We start from the raw sequence: 23,628 nt of genomic DNA, 5'->3' as shown, positions 1-23,628 counted from the left end.
CCGCCAAAATCATTTATATAGTTGTTTTGAGACTCTTAAATCTACATACATGTGAATATGATTATTTCAAGAGGCCCCCATCACCCTTATCTTGGGTACGTACAACTTAAACCAGAAAGTCTATTTTATTTTTGTCTCTTTTACTCTCTTAAATATTTATTAAAATCTTTTAACCAGCTCTAACCTTGCTTCATAAAGAAGAAACTTTCATTTATTTGAGGATTTTTTTACTGTGCACCCAGACTGACCTAGAACTTTTTTGTTGCTTCAGTCTCCCAAATCCTGGGACTACAAATATGTGCCATCTACATCTGGCTATTTTTTAAACATTTTCATAGCCAATGTAAATAGTCCAAAATCATGAACTGGTTTTCTTGTAATATGGGAAGCAAGGGCTCCACTAGAATTGTTTCAGTAGAGGATAAATTTAGGTCAGACACATCAAAATGACAAGTGAAATTCTTTCTGTAGTTCAAAGTATTAACTTAAAATGGCACTCAACAAAAATCTGTTTTCTTCCCATACTTAGTATGTTTTAAGAAAGATAGACATGGGGTAGACATTTACAGGACCAAGAAGCTACTTTATAACCATATTTAATCAAATTTACAGAGAAAGAGTAACAATCATATAAATATACTTTATATGCTCAGAGATTATGTGTAACTGAACTACACTGAAATAGGAGTTTTCTTTAAAGAGGAGTTCTGAGAGCTGAGTGTGGTGGGGTATACCTGCTATCCCATTCAGTAGCTGTGACACCTTGGGTTTCTCTTAGCATTTGGGGCTTCCTTACTCTTCCTCTAACGCCCTCTTACTGCCATGTGGTTGCTTCTCAGCCATGAGTCTGATCTCCATGCCAGCTTCAAGTACATGTCCCGTGTTTTCCCCCTTCTCTTCTCCATTCTCCAGGCAGCTGTTGGGGTTTACATTTTGCTTGTCCTGGAAGGGTTTTTGTTTTGTTTTTGATTCTAATAAAATTATCATTTCAGCTTGAGAGAGAGGGGAGGAGGGGATAGGGTAAAGGTAGTTCACTGGCAAAAGGTGTTTGCTTCCAAGTCTGGTGACCCAAGTTTGATATCTCAGATAGGTAGGAAGGAGAGAGCCCACTCCTACAGATTGTCCTCTGACTGCCATACACATGCCATGACTCATTGCTGTCATCCCTGCAACAAACACACTAAAGAAAGGGTTTTTAAAGTCTTTAGAATGTTCTAGGGCAGGCTGGATTGCTCAGTGGCTAACACTCTTGCTATACAAACATGAGGACCTTAGTTTAAATGCCTAGAATCCATATAAAATTTGGATTTGGTATCTCATGTCTATAATCTCAGCATACCCACAATAAGATGTAAGGTGGTAATAAGAGAAACCTAGGAAACTTCTGGGTCATCTACCCTTGTATATGCAGTGGTAAACAAGAGACTTATCTTAAACAAGATGGAAGGTGATTGTTGTTTGAATCCTACGCATACATGATGGCACATGTATACCTGTACTCACATGAACATGAAAACAACACACACACACACACACACACACACACACACACAGATTTAAATATCTTTTAAGGGGCTGGGCATAAGGCATATACCTTTAATCCTACTACTTGGGAGGCAGAAGCAGGTGAATCTCTTGTTACTTGGAAGCCAGCCTGGTCTACAGAGCAAGCTCCAGGCCAGCCAGGGCTACAGTGAAAACGCTGTCTCAAAATAAAATAAGAGAAAGAAAAAAATGTTTTAAAATGTTTTAGGGATTGGGGAGATGGCATAGTAATGTGTTTGTTGCATAAGCACAGGGACCTGGGTTTGGCTTCTCAGCGCTACATAAAAACCAGACATAGTAGCATGTATCTGCAACCCAGTGCGAGGGTGGGGGTAGGGGTGGGAGTGGGAGAGTGAGGGGGTTAGAGATAGTTGAATCCCCAGGATTTGTTGGCTAATCAATCTAGCTGAAACAGGGAGCTCACAGTTCAGTGACACACACATACATTTTAAAAGAATGTAAACATAACAAAACCCCAGCATGGTGGCTCACATCTATAATCCTAGCACTCTGGAGACTGAGATATGAGTATTCCAAGTGAGTTTGAGGGCACCCTGGGCTCAAGCACTTGTCTCAAAACAGAGACAAGTCATTCTATAACCCAAGAATCTCAGCCTCTCTGGTTTCAGCTAAGAACTCAAACCTGCTCACAAAGCTAAAATTGTACTTAATAGTTTGAGAGATATCACTGAGCCAACAATGAAGGATCAGGATATATCACTCTTTCCCATGTCAGTACACTTAACCTTTCTTTTAATAAAAGAAAGGAGAAAATATTACCATGAATATATATGTGTTCACTACTTTGTTTTTAAATTTAAAAAAAACTTGTCTGTATTAAAATGAGAAAAATTGCTCTATAAATAAGATGCATAGTTAATTGATTGTTAGGTAATCTAGTAATTCTGCTAAAGTATTTTTTTCTGAATCTTGTCTGATGAAGTATATTAAACATTATCCACTGATGTTTTCAATGAGATTAGATTAAATAGGAGACACACAAAAGTGAATTACTTTTCATCCATGCGGCTTCTCATGTTCTTCAGCTTTTGCATGATGCTGCTGGTTTCACTGCTGGAAATAGATATTGGGGAAGGACTTCGGGTCTCTAAACCAGATGGACCAGGACTAGCTGTCTTATTGTCCTTTGTATCATCATCACTATGAGAGCCCTGCAAACAACACAGAGCAAATTACCATTGGTTTTAACAGATCTTTTAAACACAGTCAATTCATACTTAAACTTAAAATAACATTTGTAATAATAACTGAAACCAAGATATTAGTTACCTAAAAAACAGAAATAAATCACACAATTAAAAACAGAATAGCAAAATTACCAGGTGTGGTGGTACATGCCTATAATCCCAGCACTTAGGAGGCAGATTCAGAAGGATCAGCAATTTGATGCCAGCTTGGGCTACCCATAGTAAACTCAAGGCCAGCCTGATTTACACAGTAGACTCTGCCTCAAGGAAAGAGGGACAGAAAAAGAAGCATATAATAGTTTTCTTTTTTATAAAATAAGGAAATCCAAAAAACTTAGAAAATTCCTGCCAGTATAATGAAGCACCCAAATGTCCTCTTTGGTTTTTAAAACTTGAAACACTCTAAAGAAAACAAGGAGCTGTGGGGTGTGCAGTAGGAGAGTGCCTGCTTAGCAAGTGTCAGATCCATGGTTTAATCCCTAACACTGCTTTAAAATAAAAATTAAAAAAAAATAGACACTGCAACTAAATAAAACATGTATATACACAAAGAATGAACAGAAGATATAAACTCTAAGTATACTAGGAAAACACACTTTTAAATTTTTTGTATGGCAAACGGTATATTCACACATTTTTAAAACTTTACACGGAAAGCATGGGGGAATTATTGGATTAACCAACACAGTATTTCTGAGGAGCAAAAAGCAAAATGTGAAGCCAGGTACAATGTTGCAAGCCTATAATTTCAGCACTCAGTATGCTGAGGTAGGATTGCCAGCCTTTCATGGTTAGCTTGAGCCACAGACCAAATTGCAGGCCAGCCAGCCAGGGCTACAAAACAAGACCTTGTCTTAAAAAAAAAAAAAAAAAAGCAAAATAAACAAAAATTCGCACACAACACAGTGAAATTTTAATTGCTTAATACCCCTTTCCCACAAACAATAATTTACACCCATTACTTCACAAGAAGATGGGTACAGATCTTATTTACTGTTTAATTTTCATGAAATTATATATAAAGCAGATCCCTTCTCTTTTCCTTCCCCAGCCTGAACAAATGAATCTTAAAGTCATTAAAAATAGTAGCATGTTTCCACCCATGTGCGGGTAAAAGGAGACCAGGGGCAAGAATTGGGGACTAGAATCTGAGTGGGATAAAAAAACAGAAATCACCAATACAGGAGTGTAGCCTACTCGGAGGATCAGAACAAACCGGGCAACAAGGAAGCTCACGGGAAGTAGGTGGTCAGCACCATCATGAGCATGAGCATAAACATGGTGAGCAGTAAGGATGCCTTTCCACAGAGAATTTCCTGGCGAAGGTGGCACAGTCCAAAGGGAAAGGCAGATATAGGGAAAGAGGAAATAAATAGGTGTGGTGGCTTGAATGAGAAGTGCTCCCTTAAGCTCATGTTTGAATACTTAGTTTCCAGTTGGTGGAACTGTTTTGGAAGGATTAGGAAGTGTGCCTTGCTGGAGGAAGTGTGTCACAGAGGGCGGTCTGTGAGGTTTCAAAAGTGTTGTAACATTCTCAGTGTGTTCTCTGCCTCCTGCTTATGGATCAAAATGTGGGCCCTCAGATGTTCCAGCCAACATACCTGCTATGCTGTCGTGATGTGCTGCCATGAGGGACTCTTAACCTTTTTGAAACTGACAACTCAATTGAATACTTTCTTTCATAAGTTTCTGTGGTGGTAGTATTTTTGTCACAGCAATAGAAAAGTAACTAACACATTAAGACAGTAAAGTCCTGTATACATCATATTAGTCAAGTAATTGAGGCACAATTATTAATAATGGGATCAATCAAAATCAAGGTCTACCTATTGATGGCAACAAAAATACAGCAGCATCACTTACATGATACTCCTACCACAGATAAACAATCTGAACGTAGTATCAGGGGAACACCAGACAAAGCCTAGTTAGGGAATGTTCTACAAAATTACTTGCATGTATTCTTCTCATAGAGCATGGCCAAGGAACTACTTAGAGTGAAGGAGGGGAGAAAACACACACACACACACACACACACACACACACACTCACTCACACATACACACTCACACACACACAAACTGAATGCTACTAGTGATCTTTAAGTTGATTTGCTATGAAGAATACCATTTTGACAATGGAGAAACTGAAAAGACTTGAAGTTAAATAGTAATAATATATCAACATTAATTTGTTGCTACTTATTGATAAGCAAAAGAATAATAAAATATGTGCTTAAATTTTTCCTGTTACCTTGAGAATGTTTCAAAAAATCAAAGTAAAGAATATTAGGGATTTAAATTCTTAGAGTTTTCCAACACAACACTGATATTTCACAGTATCTTAGGATAAATCCAAATTTTGCTTTTGCCTAAAGCCGTTCTTTGAATTCCTTGTCATTATGAAGTTAAATTGGACAGACGAAATCAGTACCATACAATAAGCAATAGTCTTTTTAACTCAAGAGTAATGACAGATTGACCAGTAAATCCAAAGATTCTGTCCCACTTTAGTTCATAAGAGGAAAATAACTAACGAAAGAATCACGTGTTCCATCCAAAACGAGCACATTCCACAAGAAAGTGTTCCCCCACTGTATACAACAGCAGGCACACAGGACTTCAGCCTAGTTATTATGACACCATACTGAACAAACAAACCTATCATTTCAGAATCAAAAGTGAGCTAAGATTAGCAAGCAATATAGTCAGAAAACAAGTTAATAAAAATTTCACTTAAATTACCAATTTATTCTCCCCTGCAGACTTCAACTTTTCCTGCAGTTTGATGGTGGTCTGCCGGATCCTTTCTATCTCCTCCTGCTGCTTAAGAATCAGCTGCCTTTCCTTCCGAGCTGCCTTATTGGCTTCTTGCAGACGTTTTATTTCTGCCTAACATTTAAAGAGTTAGGAAAAGGGATTGAGATTTGAAGAAGACAAGTTCAAAGGAGTATACAGAAAAGAATCAAATCATTACATAGGTCACAGACATAATATACTTCTAGACATAATACCAAAATATTCAAATTAGTGAGGGAGGGAAGTAACCCTATTCTAAAATAATTTAAGATGATCTCTTAAACAACTGTAGTTAAAGATGCTGGAAATTTCAGTCCTTCCTAAATCTAAAACACCTTTCACATTTTCCCACAATGTTATTATATCTTTACATTTATCCAATTTATAGCTGCACATCAGTAAATCAATTAGTGTAACTACCATTCTACTGTTAAATTCTTAGACTCTTTAGAACACTTCTCACTACCCAAAATAATGCTTCAACCTTAACTGTTTCATGTTATGAACTAGTTGTCTGTAAGAAGTTCCTAAAAGTAGGAAAAGCAAGTTAGTGCTAATGAATCAGTCTATTGCCCTCAATACAGTTTTAAAACTTGCTGTCACCCTAAGTGTGCTGGTATATACCTGTAATCCCAGCACCTGCGAGGCTGAGGCAGGGCGAATAGGAATCTACATAGCAAACTCCAGGCTAGCACAGGCTATAAAGACTGCATCAAAAACAAAAACAAACAAAAAACTACCTGCTTTCAAAAAACAAAACAAACCCCCCCCAAAAAACCAAAAAATCAAAAACCCCAAAACAAAATGAGTATTCCCCACTTACAACCTATCGGAAACACTTATCCATCACTCTTCACATAGTGTTGGTAGCCAATTTAGTAGGGGGAAAATTATAATAAATTTCATTGCTAATAATTATTAGATCAGAAACATCCTTTTTCATAAATAAAATCACTTTACCAACGAGATAAGCACAATAAAGACACTAAAAATCTGTTACTTTCATTATTTAATTATGTTTGCGAACTGTTGTTTGCTTTATTAGGAACCTGAAAAGTTAACATAATTCTCAGTACTCTGGAATCCAAGAATGCAGCAAAGTACAAGATAAAGATCTATATTTACTTTGACCTTACCTATCGATAGCACAGAGTCCCTAGTTGTAAAGCTGGGGAACCAGCATTGGACCGAACCAAGTCCCTATGAATGTGGGTGCCAGCTAGGAGGCCTGGACAGTCTATGGGACCTCTGACAGTGGAGCCAGTGTTTATCCCTAGTGCACAAATGGACTTTGGAAGCCCATTCCCTATAGAGGGATACTATTGCGCCAATATATGAAAGAGGTTGTAGGCCCTCCTCCCAACTGATGTGACACACTTTGTTTTTTTGTTGTTTTGCTTCTTTGGTTTTTCGAGACAGGGCTTCTCTGTATTGTTTTGGAGGCTGTCCTGTAACTTGCTCTGTAGACTAGGCTGGCCTCGAACTCACAGAGATCCACCTGCCTCTGCCTCCCAAGTGTAAGGATTAAAGGCGTGCCCTACCAACGCCCAGCTTGATGTGACAGACTTTGATGATCCCCCATGGAAGGCTTCACTATCCTTGGGGAGTGGGTGGGGGAATGGTGGGGGGGATGGGAGGGTGAGGGAATGGGGGTAATGATACTAAAATAAGATTGTTTCTAAAATTTAAAAAAATACTTTGTTACATAGAATTTTTTTAAAAATCTATATGTACAAAACTCCTTATCGATAATTGTCAAATTTCTGTGGAGGACTCAATGGGTAGAAGTGCTTACCCTGCATCCCTGAATCAGGGTAGACAACACTGACTCTTCAAAGTTGTCCTCTGACTTCCACACATGCATGCCATGGCACACATGTGCTTGTGCACACATGCATATATATCATACATGCAAATATACAATAGTAATAATAAATACAATGAATTTTAAACAATTTGTTAAAATTCGGTATTTCTTCTAATTTTACTTATAATAAAATGTTGTATAATAAGAATAGTGACTACATAATTCTTAAAAAAGTTTATGACAACAATGGCATTTATAGTTTTGTAACATATTGGTCAACTGGAACATTTTATTTTAATGCATAATGCACATTCTAACTATACATATTTCATTAAATAAAAATAAAAAACATTAATTTATGTTTTTATCACAAAAGAAAATTTATTTAGTAGATGGCACATAAAAGTTTGAACATCCTCTTAAAAACTTGATCTTCAGTGACAATGAAGAGCATCCATTTTTTCTTTGAAGTCACAACCATTCTTTTTTTTAAGAGTTATTTTTAGTTTATATGTATGGGTGTCTGAAGTTGGCAAGGATCCCCTAGAACTGGAGTTACTGGTGGCTGGGAGCAGCCATGTGGGTGGTGGAACAGAGCCCAGGTTCTCTGTGAGAGCAGCCAGTGCTCTTATCTGCTGAGGATATGAATAAGGATAGTTTGCCTGTCAATAATTCTTTTAAGTAAAAGTGATATTCCAAGTGTTGTGTGGCCAGTTTACAATAAGGAGATGCAAATTAAAAAAACACTTAGATTCCATTTAACCTCAATCCGGATGACTATCATCAAGAAAACAAAGGACAATTTGTCCCTGGCATCCAAGTGGACTTTGGGAGCCCAATCCACAATGAGGAATGCTCTCTTAGCCTGAACACATGGGGGAGGGCCTAGGCCCTGCCCCAGATGATATGACAGACTTTGGAGATCCCCCATGAAGGGCCTTACCCTCTCTGGAGAGTGGAGTGGGGATTGAGGATTGGGTGAGAGACTGGGTGGGGTGGTGGAGGGCTGGGGAGGAGGGGAGGGAGTGGGAACTGGGATTGACATGTGAGGCAAGCTTGTTTCTAATGTAAATAATTTTAAAAAAGTAAAAAAAGAAAAGAAAAAGTACAAATGCTGATGAAGACACAGAGAAGGAAAAACCACTGCATACTGCTGGTAGGAACGCAAACTATACAAATACTTTTCCTTCTATTAATCACTGAAGTCTTGACAGCCAAAACAGGGCTGTTAAACACAATCTGAAAACAACATGTAAGGGTCACAATCCTAAGATAATTATTTTATCACTTAGTTAAGGCTTTATTAATCAAAACTTGCTTTTTTTAACTGTATGTACATGAAAGCAAAGAATATGACTATCAATGTAATCTGATATTCCCAATTTGTGCTAGGGCACTGATTTATGCTTCAATTTCTTCTTTTTTTTTGTTTTTATATTGTTTCTCCAGCACTTATTTATTTTTATTTTACGTACATTGGTGTTCTGCCTGTATGTATGTATATCTATGTGAGGGTGTCAGATCTGCTGGAACTGTATTTACAGGCAGTTGTGAGCTGCCACGTGGGTGCTGGGAATTGAACCCTGGTCCTTTGGAAGAGCACTCATCTCTCCAGCATTCAGTTTCTGAAGCAAATAGTGCATACATTCACTCAATGACTTTTCTAGAGAATCAAGGGGGGAAAGGGATGCAAATCTTCCGCTATCACTAGGTAAGTGTCTCCTAAAAGCCCACCTACTAGAAAGCTAGCCTCCAGGCATTGGTGGCACACATCTTTAATTCCAGCACTTGGGAAGCAGAGGCAGGCAGATCTTTATGAGTTCGTGACCAGCCTGGTCTCAAACAGAGAAACATTCTCTCGAAAAACCAAAAGAAAAAAAAAAAAAGGAACCTAGAAGCTTAGCCTCCAGTTTGCCAAGTGATTAGATGGTGGTAGACTCTTGAGAGGCGTTTAAACTGGGGTGACACCTGTCCCTTCTTATCTCTCTGTCCTACTTCCTAGCTCCCAAGAGCTTCCTATCCCTCAGCCCCTTGTGGTCCTGCCATGATCCACTGCCTAACTACAGGCCCAAAAGCAACTGGATGAACCAACCATGCACTGAAATCTCTCAAATGTTATCAAAATAAACCCTTTTCTTTACCGTGGGTATTAATTATGGCAACAGAAAAAAAACTAACACACTTTCTATGAATAAGAAATATAATCAAGGATGACACTTCCTGGATAAACTTATTTTTGACACTATTTAAGTAATAATCTATTACATTACTCAAATCATGTTAGTCTAGGCAATCTGTACTATTCTGCCTCAGCAGAATTCAAAGATAAGGTCCTTCTAAGTTTCTAAGACCAAAAAACTAGTCGATATGTAATTAAGACATGAAAATCTACTTAAGGAAACAATGTCTAAAAATTAACCCACATCCACTCTTCTGCACATATTTTAAGTTTTAAAGGACTACTTTATTCTCTGGAGAATATGAAGGCAGATTTACTGTGCAGTAGGTTAACATAAGACAGTTTTAATATGAGAGGTATAGTGAAACTAGTAATAAGTGCCTATAATAATTACACTACAGGATTAAACAGTGTCAACTAAATCTCACTGACAGTAGTAATAACAAAAGTGATTAGGCAAAGTATTACATTATACAAACTTCCCTTGTGACAAATTATGTCACACAGGTACTGTTCCCACACACCTTTTCTTGCTGCAGTCTTAAAAGCAGGCCACGCTGTTTCTTCCGGAGTGGGGGCATCTTATCATCTTCTCCTTTGTCTCGTAGATGCCTGCAAGGAGTATTCTTTCATTGATACAAATATTAAATTTATAAGTCAAGAATCCATAACTGCTATAAAGCCTGTAAACTAATTTAATATCTTCCTATATGGAAAGCAATTGTTAGAAATAACAATTCAAGTTACAGGAAATGCTTTACTGAGTATATAATATATGCAGGACCTGGACTCTATTCTTTAAGGATAGCAATACTTTGAGCAACTTACAGCACTCAAAATAAGTGACAACCTATAATGAGTTGGATGAAATTATCTAAGAGAAATGAAAATATTCACCAGTAGGAAAATCATTTTGCAAGTAACGCAAATCAAAGATTATTGCAATTATTTAGCTTGAGAACTGTACTGATAAAATCCCATCAGATGAGACAGGCTGGGAACACAGCTCACAGTTAGCACAAGTGTTTAGCATTCACCAAACCTGGATTTGATTCTCCAACACCAAAAACAAACAAAACTATCTTAAGACGTGAAGCATTTCTTATCAAAAGAAACTAAATAATAAAAACAGTATTTATTGAAAGAACTTGCTTTTTTTGATGTTCTAGCCAGGCTAATTCAGCCTTCGTTTTCTCCTTCAAGGCCTTTTCTCGAAGACGCAGAAGTGAGGACTGATGAGCTGCACGCATTTCCTCTTCTTTCATGTACTGTCGAACCATCTCCATAGTGAATTTAGAAAAGCTATCCTGGCCTCCTGAGAATGGCATGCTCAGCTCCTAAAGTACAGAATTTATTTCAAAGTTAGCACCTCCTAAATCTTTTGGTATTTAACTTCTTTTAAAAATGTATACATTTATAAAAAGTTAATTACAAAAGATAGGGGTGGGGTCACATGTCTATAGCTCCAGAGCCTGAGACAGGATTACATGATTACACCAGTTTGAGACTAGCCTGAGCAACACAGTGAGATCTCACCTCAGAAAGAAAAAGGAAAGGTATAGAAAGAAAATAAATAAAGCAAACAAGTATTTCATAAAACTACCTTCCACATAAGAAAATGTCACTCACAAAGATATGAGAGGGACTGAAATTCAGTCCCCTCCCCTAAAAAAACTTAATGAACAGATATTGCAAGCTATGCACTGTCCCAGGAAAACAAAACAGGGTAAAAATTTGTTCCTGTTTTCTAAAAAGCATACACATTGGAAAGAAGAATGTCTACTTTCAGATGAAGTGAAAAAGCTGTAAGCAATACTGGCTGAGATGCTTAAAGGTTTTATTATAGCTAGTAAGTTTAAATCTGATTGCTTGGAAAATATTTCTGTTGGTTGTCAACTATATAACTAGTATTTATAAAAAATGAATTCTCTCTGACTGCAACCATTTACCTCCTAAGTAAAAACACACCTTGGCAGAAGACAGTGCTGTCTTGTCTGGGGAAGCATCTTCATCAGAGTCATCATGATGGCCTCTTTTCTTTTCCATGTTAAATCTTCGATGACTCTCAGAAGGCAACAAAGATCGAAATGACTTTTCTTCTATTTCATCTTCTGTCATAGATTCATCAAATTTCAGGGAGTATTCTGTTGCAATAGAAGTCGAGTCTAATAGAATGAAGAGAATTATTATAACTCTTTTGTGGGGGAAGGAAGGGTGTGACACAGGGTCCCACACAGCCTGGTGGTAATCAATAGCTAAGTGGAAACCTAGCTAACTTCCTGGGATTAGTTAGGTCATGAACCTTGGAAAAGAATCTAATACCACCATTTTCCTAGATCAGCACAGTTCCTTACCACATTCTAAATCTTATCCTTACACACAGGTAAGTCTAGCTACCACCCCTTTATAGCAATGGAGGTCATCACAGAAAACCACAATTAAAAGATTGTGAGAAACCCAGACCCAATAGATACACTACATAACAGCTCCTGCATCAATGACTCAGGATACATAGAAGAAGAGGGGATGGAAAGATTGTAAAAGTCAGAGTACCATGAAGTCTGCCACTGAACAGTCTTTCCTAGAAATGACTGCATGACAAGAGCAGAATAACAGCAATATCAGTAAACATTTAATGTGGGATGGAAAAAATTTCATAGGCCCTACCCCTAGACAAAGAACTCCAGGCAACTATTGATTGCTGGAAGAAGGAGAATTAGCCTCTCCCAGAGATGAGCCCAGTTATTCCTTATCCAACACAATAATCAGTCTTGAAACCATAAACACACAAACAACAGAAGTACAAGTGTTTCTATTTATTTATATTTGTACATACATGTGTGTGTGGGAGGGAGAGAGAGAGAGGGAGGGAGGGAGGGAGAGAGAGAGAGAGAGAGAGAGAGAGAGAGAGAGAGAGAGAGAGAGAGAGAGAGAGAGAGAGAGAGAGAGAGAGAGAGAGAGAGAGAGAGAGAGAGCAGGGTTAACCTGGCAAAACAAACACCTGGCTGTGCACTCACACAGCCTTTGTTCTATAACTGTGTACTCAAGCTCGTCATCGTCTCATAAGAGGGCACCAGTCCTACTGGATTAAGAAATCCACCTTTATGGCCATGATAATCTTAATTACTATATTACAAGCCCAATTTCCAAACATAATCATGTGAAAATTGAGAGTATCAACATAGGAGTTTTAGAGGAGACAAATCCAGTCCATAACATAATTCATGTCCTTCTCCAAACATCCTTGAAATCTTAACTTATTCCAGCATCAACTCCAAGTTCAAAGACTTATCTAAATATTATCTCAATATTATCTAAATTAAATGTGACTGAAATCCCAGGTATAAGTCAAAAGCCTATTGGGCTGTGAACCTATAAAACCAAAAAATAAAAAAAACAAAGGCTACAGACTTCCAAAATCAAAAATCAAATGCTGGATAAGGAAAAAAACAAAACAAACAAACAAACCAGACATTCCCATCGGAATAGGAAAATAGAAAGAGGTGGATGGCAGGTGTCAGGCAAGCTCAGACCTCATATGGCAAATCCCACCAGACCTCAACTCTAGAAGGGCCCCTGTCTCCATCTGCTCTCTGAAAGGATCAAGATGACAGTTCACCTTCTAGGCAGCAGCCTCCCCACCCCACACACCCCCAGCCATCCTCTTCTGTTAGGAGGCAGGTGGTCTCCTAAGAATGAGAAATTGTGTTCATTATCACAACCATACCACCATTGTCTCTAACACTAGAACCACACATAGTTCACTAAGATCCAACCAAAGGAAAAAAGAAATTTGTTTATCTAGATCTCACAACCAACTGCGCAGAAATTGACAGCTGGCAAAACCTAGGAACCAAGCAGCTACAAAAGCTACTAAGAGTGAGCCCTCTACTAGAACAGCAGTGACCCTCACTGTCATGGTACAGGAACTGGGTACTGAAGATTCACGATCTCTCAAAAACACAGATCTTCTTTTATAGCAGATCTTCCTCATGAGAGGCAAGTGAAAGCTACATGGTTGGCCTTTTTTAAAAACATAAACCTAGCTGGGTGGTGGTGACATGAGCCTTTAATCCCAGCACTCAGGAGGCAGAGGCAGGAAGATCTGTGAGTTTAAGACCAGCCTGGTCCACAGAGTGAGCTCCAGGATAGCTAGGGCTGCACTGAGAAGCCCTGTCTTGAAAACAACAAGAACAAACAAAAAACCACGAACGTGGATGTCACCTACAAAAAAACATGTAACAAGTCTGGCAAAAGACAGCCAACTAGCATGTAAACGAATGGCATGTAGAGAACATGCTTAGGCACCTATCATGCCAGGAAACATTTCATTCTCAAAAAAAAAGTCACTTTTTCCTGATACTGGTAGTTCTGGACATTCTTTCCCCCACAGGTCAAAATACACCTGACTGACATTGCAAGTGAAAAAACAGAACTTAAGCACTGGTAGTTCTTCTAGCTCTATGTATGTGTGAATTGTTCATATAAATCCAAGGATGTCAAAACTATGAAGTCAGAATGTTTTAGCCATTCAGTTTGGTAACAACTATAAATAAATGTGAAAATAGTCTGGACAATGCTAGCATTTGATTTTTTTTTAACTTGTAAATGTCTAATTGATGGAGGTGGGGCACAGGTAGCCCTACCTTCTAAAATAGAACAGCCTTGACACTTTGGCCTTATTTGATAGTGGCAGCCTTGCTGATCTGCTAATTTCCCCAAAAGTCATTATTCTCCCTTTTGAAGAACAGGCATGTTTACAGCTTGACACACACTAATGACTCATCCCATAGAATTCTAGAAGTCTGTTTTCCTCTATTTTATCCTGCCTAATTTAGTTTAGACTGGCATTGTTTCTGCTAGTAAGCACAACTATTTTTGGTTTGTTATAAAGGCTGATCAACTCTATGGCTAATCGTATGTCTAGACGTACTATTGGTATTCTCTCCAAAACATGCTTTCTTTCCTCCTCTTCGTCCCACTGCACCTCCCCTCTTAGAATACTGGTTGGCAGGTCTGGAGGCATGGATCACTGGTCAAGACCACTTGCTTCTCTTTTAGAGTACCAGTTTTGATTCTCAGCACCATGTACGGGCTCACACCATCTATAATTTCAGTTCCAGGGGAACCAAATGCCCATTTCTGGCCTCTGCTGGCACCACGTACACATGTAGTACACAGACATACATTCAGGCAAAACACACACACACACACACACACCTTAAAATTAATATATGGATAGGCTAAAAATTTTCTAAGCCTTCAAGGTTAGTTCCTACTTCAATTTATTGGAAGCAGTAGAAACAACACTTTGGTAGAAACCTCTTAAGTTAAATATAAGTCTATCACTTTTAACTACTATTTTCCAGATAAAACTACACAACTGCAGAGTATAGTTCCTCAATAAAGGGCTTGCCTAGCATGCATAATGCCCTGAGTTCAAATCCCAGCACCACCAAAAAAGCAAATGAGTCAATATGTGAGTTTAGTGGAATTTTTGCCACTTTGTGCCAAGGATCATTATTCCTCCAATTTCTACAAATACATAAAAGGAAATGTACATGTGTACAAGGAAATGCAGGTGTGTACAAGAAAAGTTACCTTTCTCATCAGGAAGAGACGGAATACTATCACTGCGTAAAGAATCATCTGCAGCAGTCTGAAGCTGTTCATCAACTGAACTCTCCATCTTTTCACAGTGAAATTTCTTCTCATTTTCCTTACAAGATGGAACTGAAGGGCTTTCTTGACGGCTGCTACCACTACTACTTCTGTTTACATAGATATTATGGAAGCAAACATACAAAAAAGAAATTAAGAATCATAACTTCAAAGCAAACTTATTTGCCCAAAAGACTGTGCTTTATAGTCAAGGCATAAACTGAAGACAGATATACTGTAAAATATACTTTGGAAAGATCAAGAGAGATTTTATTTGGAAACATAACAGACACCCATTACTCTCAGGTTATCACTCCCCTATTTCATTTCACAGTCAAGTTTCTGGTTAAAGGGAGGTTTCTACTCACTGCTTCCATTTTGTTCATCAAAAACTGTGACTTATCACTAACTGTAGTATTAGAACTGTTCTTGATAAATAATTCATAAATTGCTTTTTCCTCTGTAAAAGCACCAGGCATTACTGATATTTTCTTTTTTAGACAAGGTCTCATGTAGCCCATGCTGGCCTTAAACTAGTTATGTAGCCAACAGTAACCTTGAACTGCTGGTCTACATGACTACATCCCACGAACTTGAACTATCCCCACAAACCTCCACATTTAGTTTTATGTGGTGCTAGGGACTAAATTCAGTCTTGTGCGTGTTAGGCAAACTGTACCGGTCATCTACAGCCCCTGTACCTTCTTCAAAAGCTCTACTTGCTTTAAAACAAATAATAGGCAGGCAGGCAGGCAGGCAGGCAGGCAGGCAGGCAGGCAGACAGACAGACAGACAGACAGACAGAGACAGACAGACAGACAGACAGTAAAAATATCATTTGGATATTCTGAATGAAAGATACTTAAGGACTTTATATTATTCTGGCTACATGTTTGAAAGCCTAAAATTATATTAAATAAAACCTTTCTTTTCTTATATGATTCTATCCTTAATACTTTTCTACCTTCAGAGCTAAGTTTTCCTGTGTTTTTTCACTAGCTTTTAATTTTTGCCTTTCCTTAAAACCCTTAAAACCCCGTCACTACCTATGGTGAATTTTGGAGATGCAATATAGCCCCCCTTGACTGAGCACAATCAAAGAACAGTAACTGGTCTTCACAAGGAGGGGAGAAAATTTACACTCCTAGTGGGAAAGAACAGAGGCCTTGGGAAACAGTTTGGCAATACTTGGAATGTTTCAGTCTTTCAAAAACAAAACAAAAACATGTATCACATAGTCCAGTAATTCCTAAAAATATACTCTTATATTTTTGGTTGTAAGCCTAGCCTTTAACAGCTGAACCATTTCTCCAGCCACCTAACTATACACTCATGAAACATGAAACATGAAAACATACATCCATACAAAAACTTGAACATTAATGTTCACAGCAGAATTATTCATGATACCTCCAATCAGAAACAATCCATAAGGCTATAAACTGACAAATAAAATGTATTTTATTTATTATATGTGTGTACTGGAGCATAATTTGATGATATAAATATAGTAGTGATATACACTATAACATAGATGAGCCCTAGAAATATGTGAAGTAGTCACAAGAAACCTAATGGCATGGGGAAACTTTCAAGCATGTGAATAGCTGAACTGGGTACAAACTTTAAAAATATCACCCTAGTTATCATATGGCTGAATAAGTAACCTACTAACTATCCACTGTAGTAACCCAACAGTCAAAATGAAGTTCCAGGGATGGCAACTCTCAGTAAAGGTTAAAAAGGAAGCATTTGGTTTCAGATGTAATAAGTAATCATTATCTGTGATGCTTATCACACATCATTTTTCAAGTTTTTGGTTCCTTTTCTTAGTTTATTTTTTATTATTTTATTTATTACACTCGATGGCGTGGTTATTGTACCACTAGAAATGCTAGAGAGGAGCCTGTAAAATCTACTCAGAGGACTGACCAATAACTGAGAAGTATAAACATCAATATTGTGCCAGAATAAATGGCAAACTACTCATTATTATTCATAGTATATATGTTAACATCAACAGATAGGAATAAAGGTGTTCATGGTAACACATGCTTGTAACCCCAATTATAGCTACTCAAGAGCAACATAGTAAGACCACAATCTCAAAGGAAAATGAAGAGAGGAAAAGGGAAAGAGAGAAAAAGTTAAGGACAAAGAAAACAGGAAACAGTGGGGAAAGGGTAAGATAAATAAGAAAATTAAAAAGGATGTCAGTATAGAAATGTACAATAAACCTAGGCTTTAGAACCAGATAAATCAAGGCTCAAATCCATACATAATGTGTCACTACCTATGTGTATGAACAAGTGTATGTCTAAGCGTATATAAAAGTGTTTTGTGAGTGTGTAGACACTCAAGCAAGGAGAACATATGGTATGATGTGAGTGCTAAGATCTAAACTTCAGTCATGATGACTTTGCAGCAAGCCCTTTTAACCACTGAGTGGTCTCTCTGGCCCCTAGTTGAACTCATATCTCCAGAGGTTTCAGTTCCATTCTTTAATCTAATCATATTATTGTCTGACTTGAAAGATCATTATGTTGCATGTAGAAGGAACAACCTATACAATGTTTATATTACTATACTCTCAAGGAATAGTAGCAGCATTATTACATGGACAAATATTTTATATATTAGCTAATCAAAAAGGGAGGCTGGCACTTTGATAGCCAAACATCACTAAGTTTACAGACACAAAATTAAGAAGGAAAAAACAATGTCTAAATCATTATTTATCAGAGTTCACCAAAGGGTACTGATACAAACTTTCTTCACCTTCGATCATGACTCCTATATCTTGAAGACTCAGAATAACTATCATACAAAGTTGAGTACTTCTGACGCGTTGAGTCTAGAGCTCCTTCCTTACTCTGAGAGAGTGAAACAGATGGACTTATCCTAAAAATAAAACATAGCAAGACCTGATTAAACATTAGGTCTCCAGTAGAATAAAGATTTTAAATACTCTTTAACAGTAATAGAAGATAAAATACTGAACGCATAAAATTAGAAAATAAGTGCTAGAAAGTATTTTAGAATTCACACCTAGAAAAGAATACATAAGATATAAAGAACACCTTCTCTATTCACTCCTAGTTTCTGTGAATTAGAGACAGCCAAAATATTTAAGAAAAACCCCACAAAGCAAGCTGGGTGGTGGTGGCACACACCTTTTGTCCCAGCACTTAAAAGACAGGGGCAGAAGGATCTTTGAGTTCAAGGCCAGTCTGGGCTCTTACAGAGGGAGTTCCAGGACAGCCAGGGCAACACAGAGAAAGCCTGTCTCAAAAACAAAAACAAAACAACAAAGTATATATTTTAAAAATGCTTTGACTTCTAAATTTAAATATAAGGACAGGTTACTTGGAAAAAGAGTTTTTGCTGTGTTTCCACAAAAAAAATGCAAAGCTGTGGATTCCTCCCAGACTTCTATGGTTTAATGAAGCAAGACCACCTGAAGCAGTGGCCCAGGTGTTCCAACATCTAAAATAGCTGAGAGGATGAAGACTTGCAGACTACAAAAAACAAGGACTTAGCCAGGTTTCTGTGTTTTGCTATGATCCCCATAGTATGGACAGCGCCCCCAACCAGCAGGAAGCAGTTTGGAATGAACAATGCCCAAATCCCAAATATTGTTTATAAATTTTGTTTTCATTTAAATGGGGTTGGTTATAAATGGTTAATGGCCACAACCAATTTCTTTTTAAAGGTAAAGGGGGATTATGGTATAGAAATGAACACTTTGTCTTGGAATGGATTTTCATTTATAGATACAAATTTAAGATCAATTCTGTGATGTGTATATTTCTCTTCTTGTTTAGGTATTGTGCTTGTATAACTCATTTAAAAATGTAATATATAATTAAATACAGATTATAGATAGTTACCTATAATAGTCAGAACTTATAGTTGGGTTAGTTAGGTTTTTAGTTATACAAAGGTGTATGTGAAATGGATAGTCTTGAAACTTTTCAAAGAGCTTCAGAAAACGGCATTTAAGTGGTTAAGGGTTTTTCATGATAGCGATACACAACTACTCCTGACACACCAATTACGTCTGAGAGAAAAATGGGCATCAAAGATATCATTATGGAGTTTGCTTTCAACATGGCAAGGTTAGCCATTTGAACAAGAAACTGCTCTTGCCTGGACTGTTTGACTGTTGCTGTATAAACTAGACATGCAGGACCCACAGGAAAACTGACTGCTAAACTTACAAAACAAGATGGACAGTCCTAAGGGGTTTGTCCTTCATGGAAGAGTCTGCCAGACATTCTGCGGGACACAGCAAAATGACTGACAAAAAGCCAATGCAGATGGACAGTTTAAAATCTCCTGCTTTGCTAAGAAGTCTGTCAGATATACTGTGGCCTATGGGCTGAAGATGGATGCCCTAATGTTACATAGGAACTTCGGGTGACTGTCCAGGTAGCAAGATGTCTCTGTCAATTTTAGTGTTTATATTTTATCTTTCTGTGGTCTTTGATAGAGTTAAAGACAGAGTTATAATTATAGTTTTCCTTAGTTATGATAAAAGATAAATTACATAGTAGATTTTAGACTCACAAAGATAGGATAGATGATATTTTCTTTAAATCTTAATAAATGTTAATGGGCTAAATATTGTATTTATAGTTCTTGCTTAATAACTATCTTGTTATATATTTTACTATGTTAAAGTTAAAACCTTTCTTTTTATTTAGACAGAAAAGAGGAGATGATGGGGGAAGTCCCTCTATGTATATGTTGTATTATTGGTTGATAAATAAAGCACTGTTGGCCAATAGGGAAGAAAAGTAGGTGGGACTAGGAGTCAAGGAAGATTCTGGAAAATGTAGTCTGGTGTAGAGAGTCGCCATGTGATCCTGGGAGAAGAGGTAGCAAGTCTGGCATTCTTGGTAAGATAAGACCTTATGGAAATAATAGTCACAGTTAATACTTGAGACAGAAGCCCTCCCTGCACATTGGCTGACAACATTGTAACTGTGTGTTATTTGGGGGGGATAAAGAGGTGATAGGACCCAGGCAGAAATCCTGTAACAAACAACAAAAAACAGCTTAAAAAAAAAAAAAACAACAAAGCTTGGAGTAACAGCTCACAATTGTAGTCTCAGAAGGACAAAAACCAGAGGACTGCCACAAATTCAAGGCAGCATGGGTTGCAAAGTAAGTCCTAGGCCAGGCTGACTTCCATTGCAAGACCCTGAATAAAAAAATTGTTTTTTTTAATCCTCAAAAGAAAAACCACATACACACACAATATAACTAGGCACAATGACATAAATTTTTATTTAATCCCAGCACTTCGGAGGCAGGTCTCTTTGAGTTTGAAGTCAGCCCAGTCTACATAGTATATTCCAGGCTAGCCAGAGCTGCAAATTAAGATCCCATCTTAAAAACTTTTTAAATGGCTTTTCATTATTTTGAGGGTAAAGTCCAAAATTCTAACATCTTCAAGGTCCTACCCTGACTTAATGTCGGTCTTCCACCCTGCCACACATCCAAAGAACCTATCTATGTTAACGTAAAATAAGAAAGCAAGGAGTCCAAATTCCTAAAATTGGTTTCAAGCCAATCTCATAACCTCTATGTCTTTCTCAATGAGGTATTAGTAAATTATAATTACATAACTCTGTCAAAGTTAAATTATAGCCTAACCTCTGTACATCTTATATGGCTTACCCCTTCAACTAGGCTTACAAGACACCACATCAGCCCTTATAGAAGAGGTATTATGACTACATTTTAATAATTGTTTTCCTTATTAGCTCTTTACTACTTTATATTATTACATTCATATTTATTACCAAATTAACCAACTCTGGCACAACAGATGCCCAAGAAGTCTGAACAATCTGAACCGTTAATTCTACCTGCTGTTATCTTAATCCTCATTGCCTACTCTCCCTTCATTTCCTTTATGTAACAAATGAAATTAACAACCCCATCCTAACAGTAAAAACTATAGGACACCAACGATACTGAAGCTACAAATATACAGATCACGAAGACCTAGGTTTTGACTCATACATAATCCCAACAACTGACCTTAAAGCCCCTACCATTTTCCTCTTTGTTCTCTTCTTCCATCACACTGGCCTTTTCTGTTTTCATTTCCCCTTAAATATGTTGTATTCCCTTTTCCTTCAATGCTTTTAATCTGCCCACTTCCCTCCTTTATATCACTTACTCCTCATCCACTATATCCCAAGCCTTTAACACCTTCTATGACCTCCTGGCCTCCCTGCTATTTAAATTGCACCTCTGAGATGAGTATTTCCTTTATAACACTTATCTATGTTTATAAAGTGCTCAATCACTTAACTGAATATTTGCCAAATGTTTCTTTTCCCACTGGACTGTATGCACGTACTTGTATTCTCAATACCCTAAGTGGTGCATAGGATATAAAAGATACTTCATCATGTATTTTTGAATGGCTGAATACTTACCTATCTGTTTCAGTTTTGGTCCTCAGTTGTTTCATTAAATCTGGAAGATGTTGCCGCTGGTGGTCATACAGTGCTGTTAGGGGAACTCCAGAAGCACCAATGGCATCTGAGATATGTGTTCGAGTTAGTTCTGCCATCTGAATGTGAACACACAAAACAGCACAAGTAGACTTTAGAAGGCAGTATCAGAGGAGACTGATGCCCTGGAAAAAAATCACTGTACTGGGGCCAGCAAGGTGTCTTCAGACAATGACTGCCAAGTTTAAGGACCCGAGTTTGATCTCCAAGACTCACATGGTGGCAGGAGAAAAGCAAGTGTCCTCTGACCTCGACACTTGAACTCACCTGCCTTTTCCAAGTAAACAAACAAATAAATAAATGTAATTTTTAAAAAGATCACTGAACTGAAATCAAGCAAATTCTACCTCTGATAAACTACCATAGACAAGTCATTGAGCCTCTTTAAGTCACAACAGGTTCATCTTAGGAAAACAAACTTAAGGGCTGGGAAGGAGTTAGTTAGGCAGCGCTGCTCTTACAGAGAACTGGGTCAGTTCCCAGCACACACATGGAGGCTCTTAACCATCTGTAACTCTAGTTTCAGGGGCTCAGAAGCCCTCTACTGGCCCCCATAGCACCAGACATGCACATGATAAAATAACATGTATAGACACTCACACACATACATAAGTAAAAATAAATAAATCTTGGGGCTGGAGAGAGGGCTCAGTGTTTAAGAGCACTGGCTGCTCTTCCAGAGGACCTGAGTGCAATTCCCAGCACCCACATAGCAGCTCACAGCTGTCTGTAACTCCAGTTCCAGCAGATCTGACATTCTCATAGGCATACATGCAGGCAAAACATCAATGCACATAAAATAAAAATAAATAATTATTTTTTAAAAATAAACAAAAATCTTGAGAAAAAACAACTAAATTCCATAATTTCTAAGGTTCTATCCACTATAACAATTTACTGATCATATAGAATACACCTTCAAATCATATAATAAGCAACAGTAAACCAAAAATTAAGTCTTCCCTTGAGAATAAATCCAGTTCTTGTTTCCTTTCTAAATATTTTGTAACATAAAGTACATTTGCCAATCTCCTTAAGCCCTTATTGTAACTATTACCGCTTTAAGCTATTCCTTCATCTGATGACTTAAAAATATTTTCAAAAGGATGGAGTGGGGGTGAGGGGTTCAGAGGATTGGGGGGTGGGGGAGGAGGGGTGGGCGAGGGAGAGGGAACTGAAAGTGACATGCGTAAAAAGTTAAATAAAAAAACATTAAAAAATCTTTTGTTAATGTTTTCTACTGAGTTAAAATTTCCTTAAGAGGGGCTGGAGAGGTAGTATAGCACTTAAGAATGCATACTGATCTTATAGGGGCCCCAAGCTCAGTTCCCAGCACCTACTTTGTGGCTCATAACCATTTATAATTCCAGCTCCAGGGGATCCAATAAACTCTTCTGACTCTGCAGGGAACCCACACAGGCATGCACATATACGCAATCACAATGGTTTTTTTTTTTGGGGGGGTCAAGATAGGGTTGCTCTGTGTAGCCCTGGCTGTCCTGGAATTCACTCTATAGACCAGCCTGGCCTCAAACTCACAGAGACCCGCCTGCCTCCGTCTCCAAGTACTGGGTTGAAAGGTGTGCACCACCATGCCCAGCACACAGATTTTTTTTAATTCTATGTCTTTCACATCATGTATCTTGATCACATTCATTTCCCCATCACATTGTATCTGCCTTCTACCACTGCATCCTCCCAAAGAAAACAAAATTTAAGAGGAAAAAGGAAAAAAATAAAATGGGGGAAATTTACAATTTTTGTCATGGAAGCTGTAGTGTGACACAATGAGTGAATAAATTCTTTTGTCCATATATCTTTACTTGCAAGTGTTCACTGCAAAGAGTCATCAGTGTGGTTTGAGGCCTGGTTTCTACTACACTATAGATGCTGAGCC

General features: G+C 37.8%; 1 protein-coding gene across 2 annotated transcripts in view; it reads right to left on the bottom strand.

Annotated features, from left to right (window-relative positions):
* The window catches only part of Cep350 (centrosomal protein 350), a 128,585-nt gene that overhangs the window by 42,622 nt on the left and 62,335 nt on the right, over positions 1–23,628 (bottom strand). For both annotated transcript variants that reach the window (XM_040738213.1, XM_040738214.1), the window contains exons 20-27: positions 21,654–21,790; positions 17,977–18,099; positions 15,139–15,308; positions 11,506–11,702; positions 10,690–10,874; positions 10,062–10,149; positions 5,498–5,644; positions 2,560–2,717 (exon numbers count right to left, since the gene is read on the bottom strand). In XM_040738213.1, the coding sequence (XP_040594147.1) occupies positions 2,560–2,717; positions 5,498–5,644; positions 10,062–10,149; positions 10,690–10,874; positions 11,506–11,702; positions 15,139–15,308; positions 17,977–18,099; positions 21,654–21,790 (1,205 nt within the window). The remainder of the gene's footprint in view (positions 1–2,559; positions 2,718–5,497; positions 5,645–10,061; positions 10,150–10,689; positions 10,875–11,505; positions 11,703–15,138; positions 15,309–17,976; positions 18,100–21,653; positions 21,791–23,628) is intronic.

Source organism: Mesocricetus auratus, unplaced genomic scaffold (assembly GCF_017639785.1).
Source record: "Mesocricetus auratus isolate SY011 unplaced genomic scaffold, BCM_Maur_2.0 Super-Scaffold_100676, whole genome shotgun sequence".
Taxonomy (NCBI): domain Eukaryota; kingdom Metazoa; phylum Chordata; class Mammalia; order Rodentia; family Cricetidae; genus Mesocricetus; species Mesocricetus auratus.
This window is presented reverse-complemented; position numbering and strand designations above follow the sequence as displayed.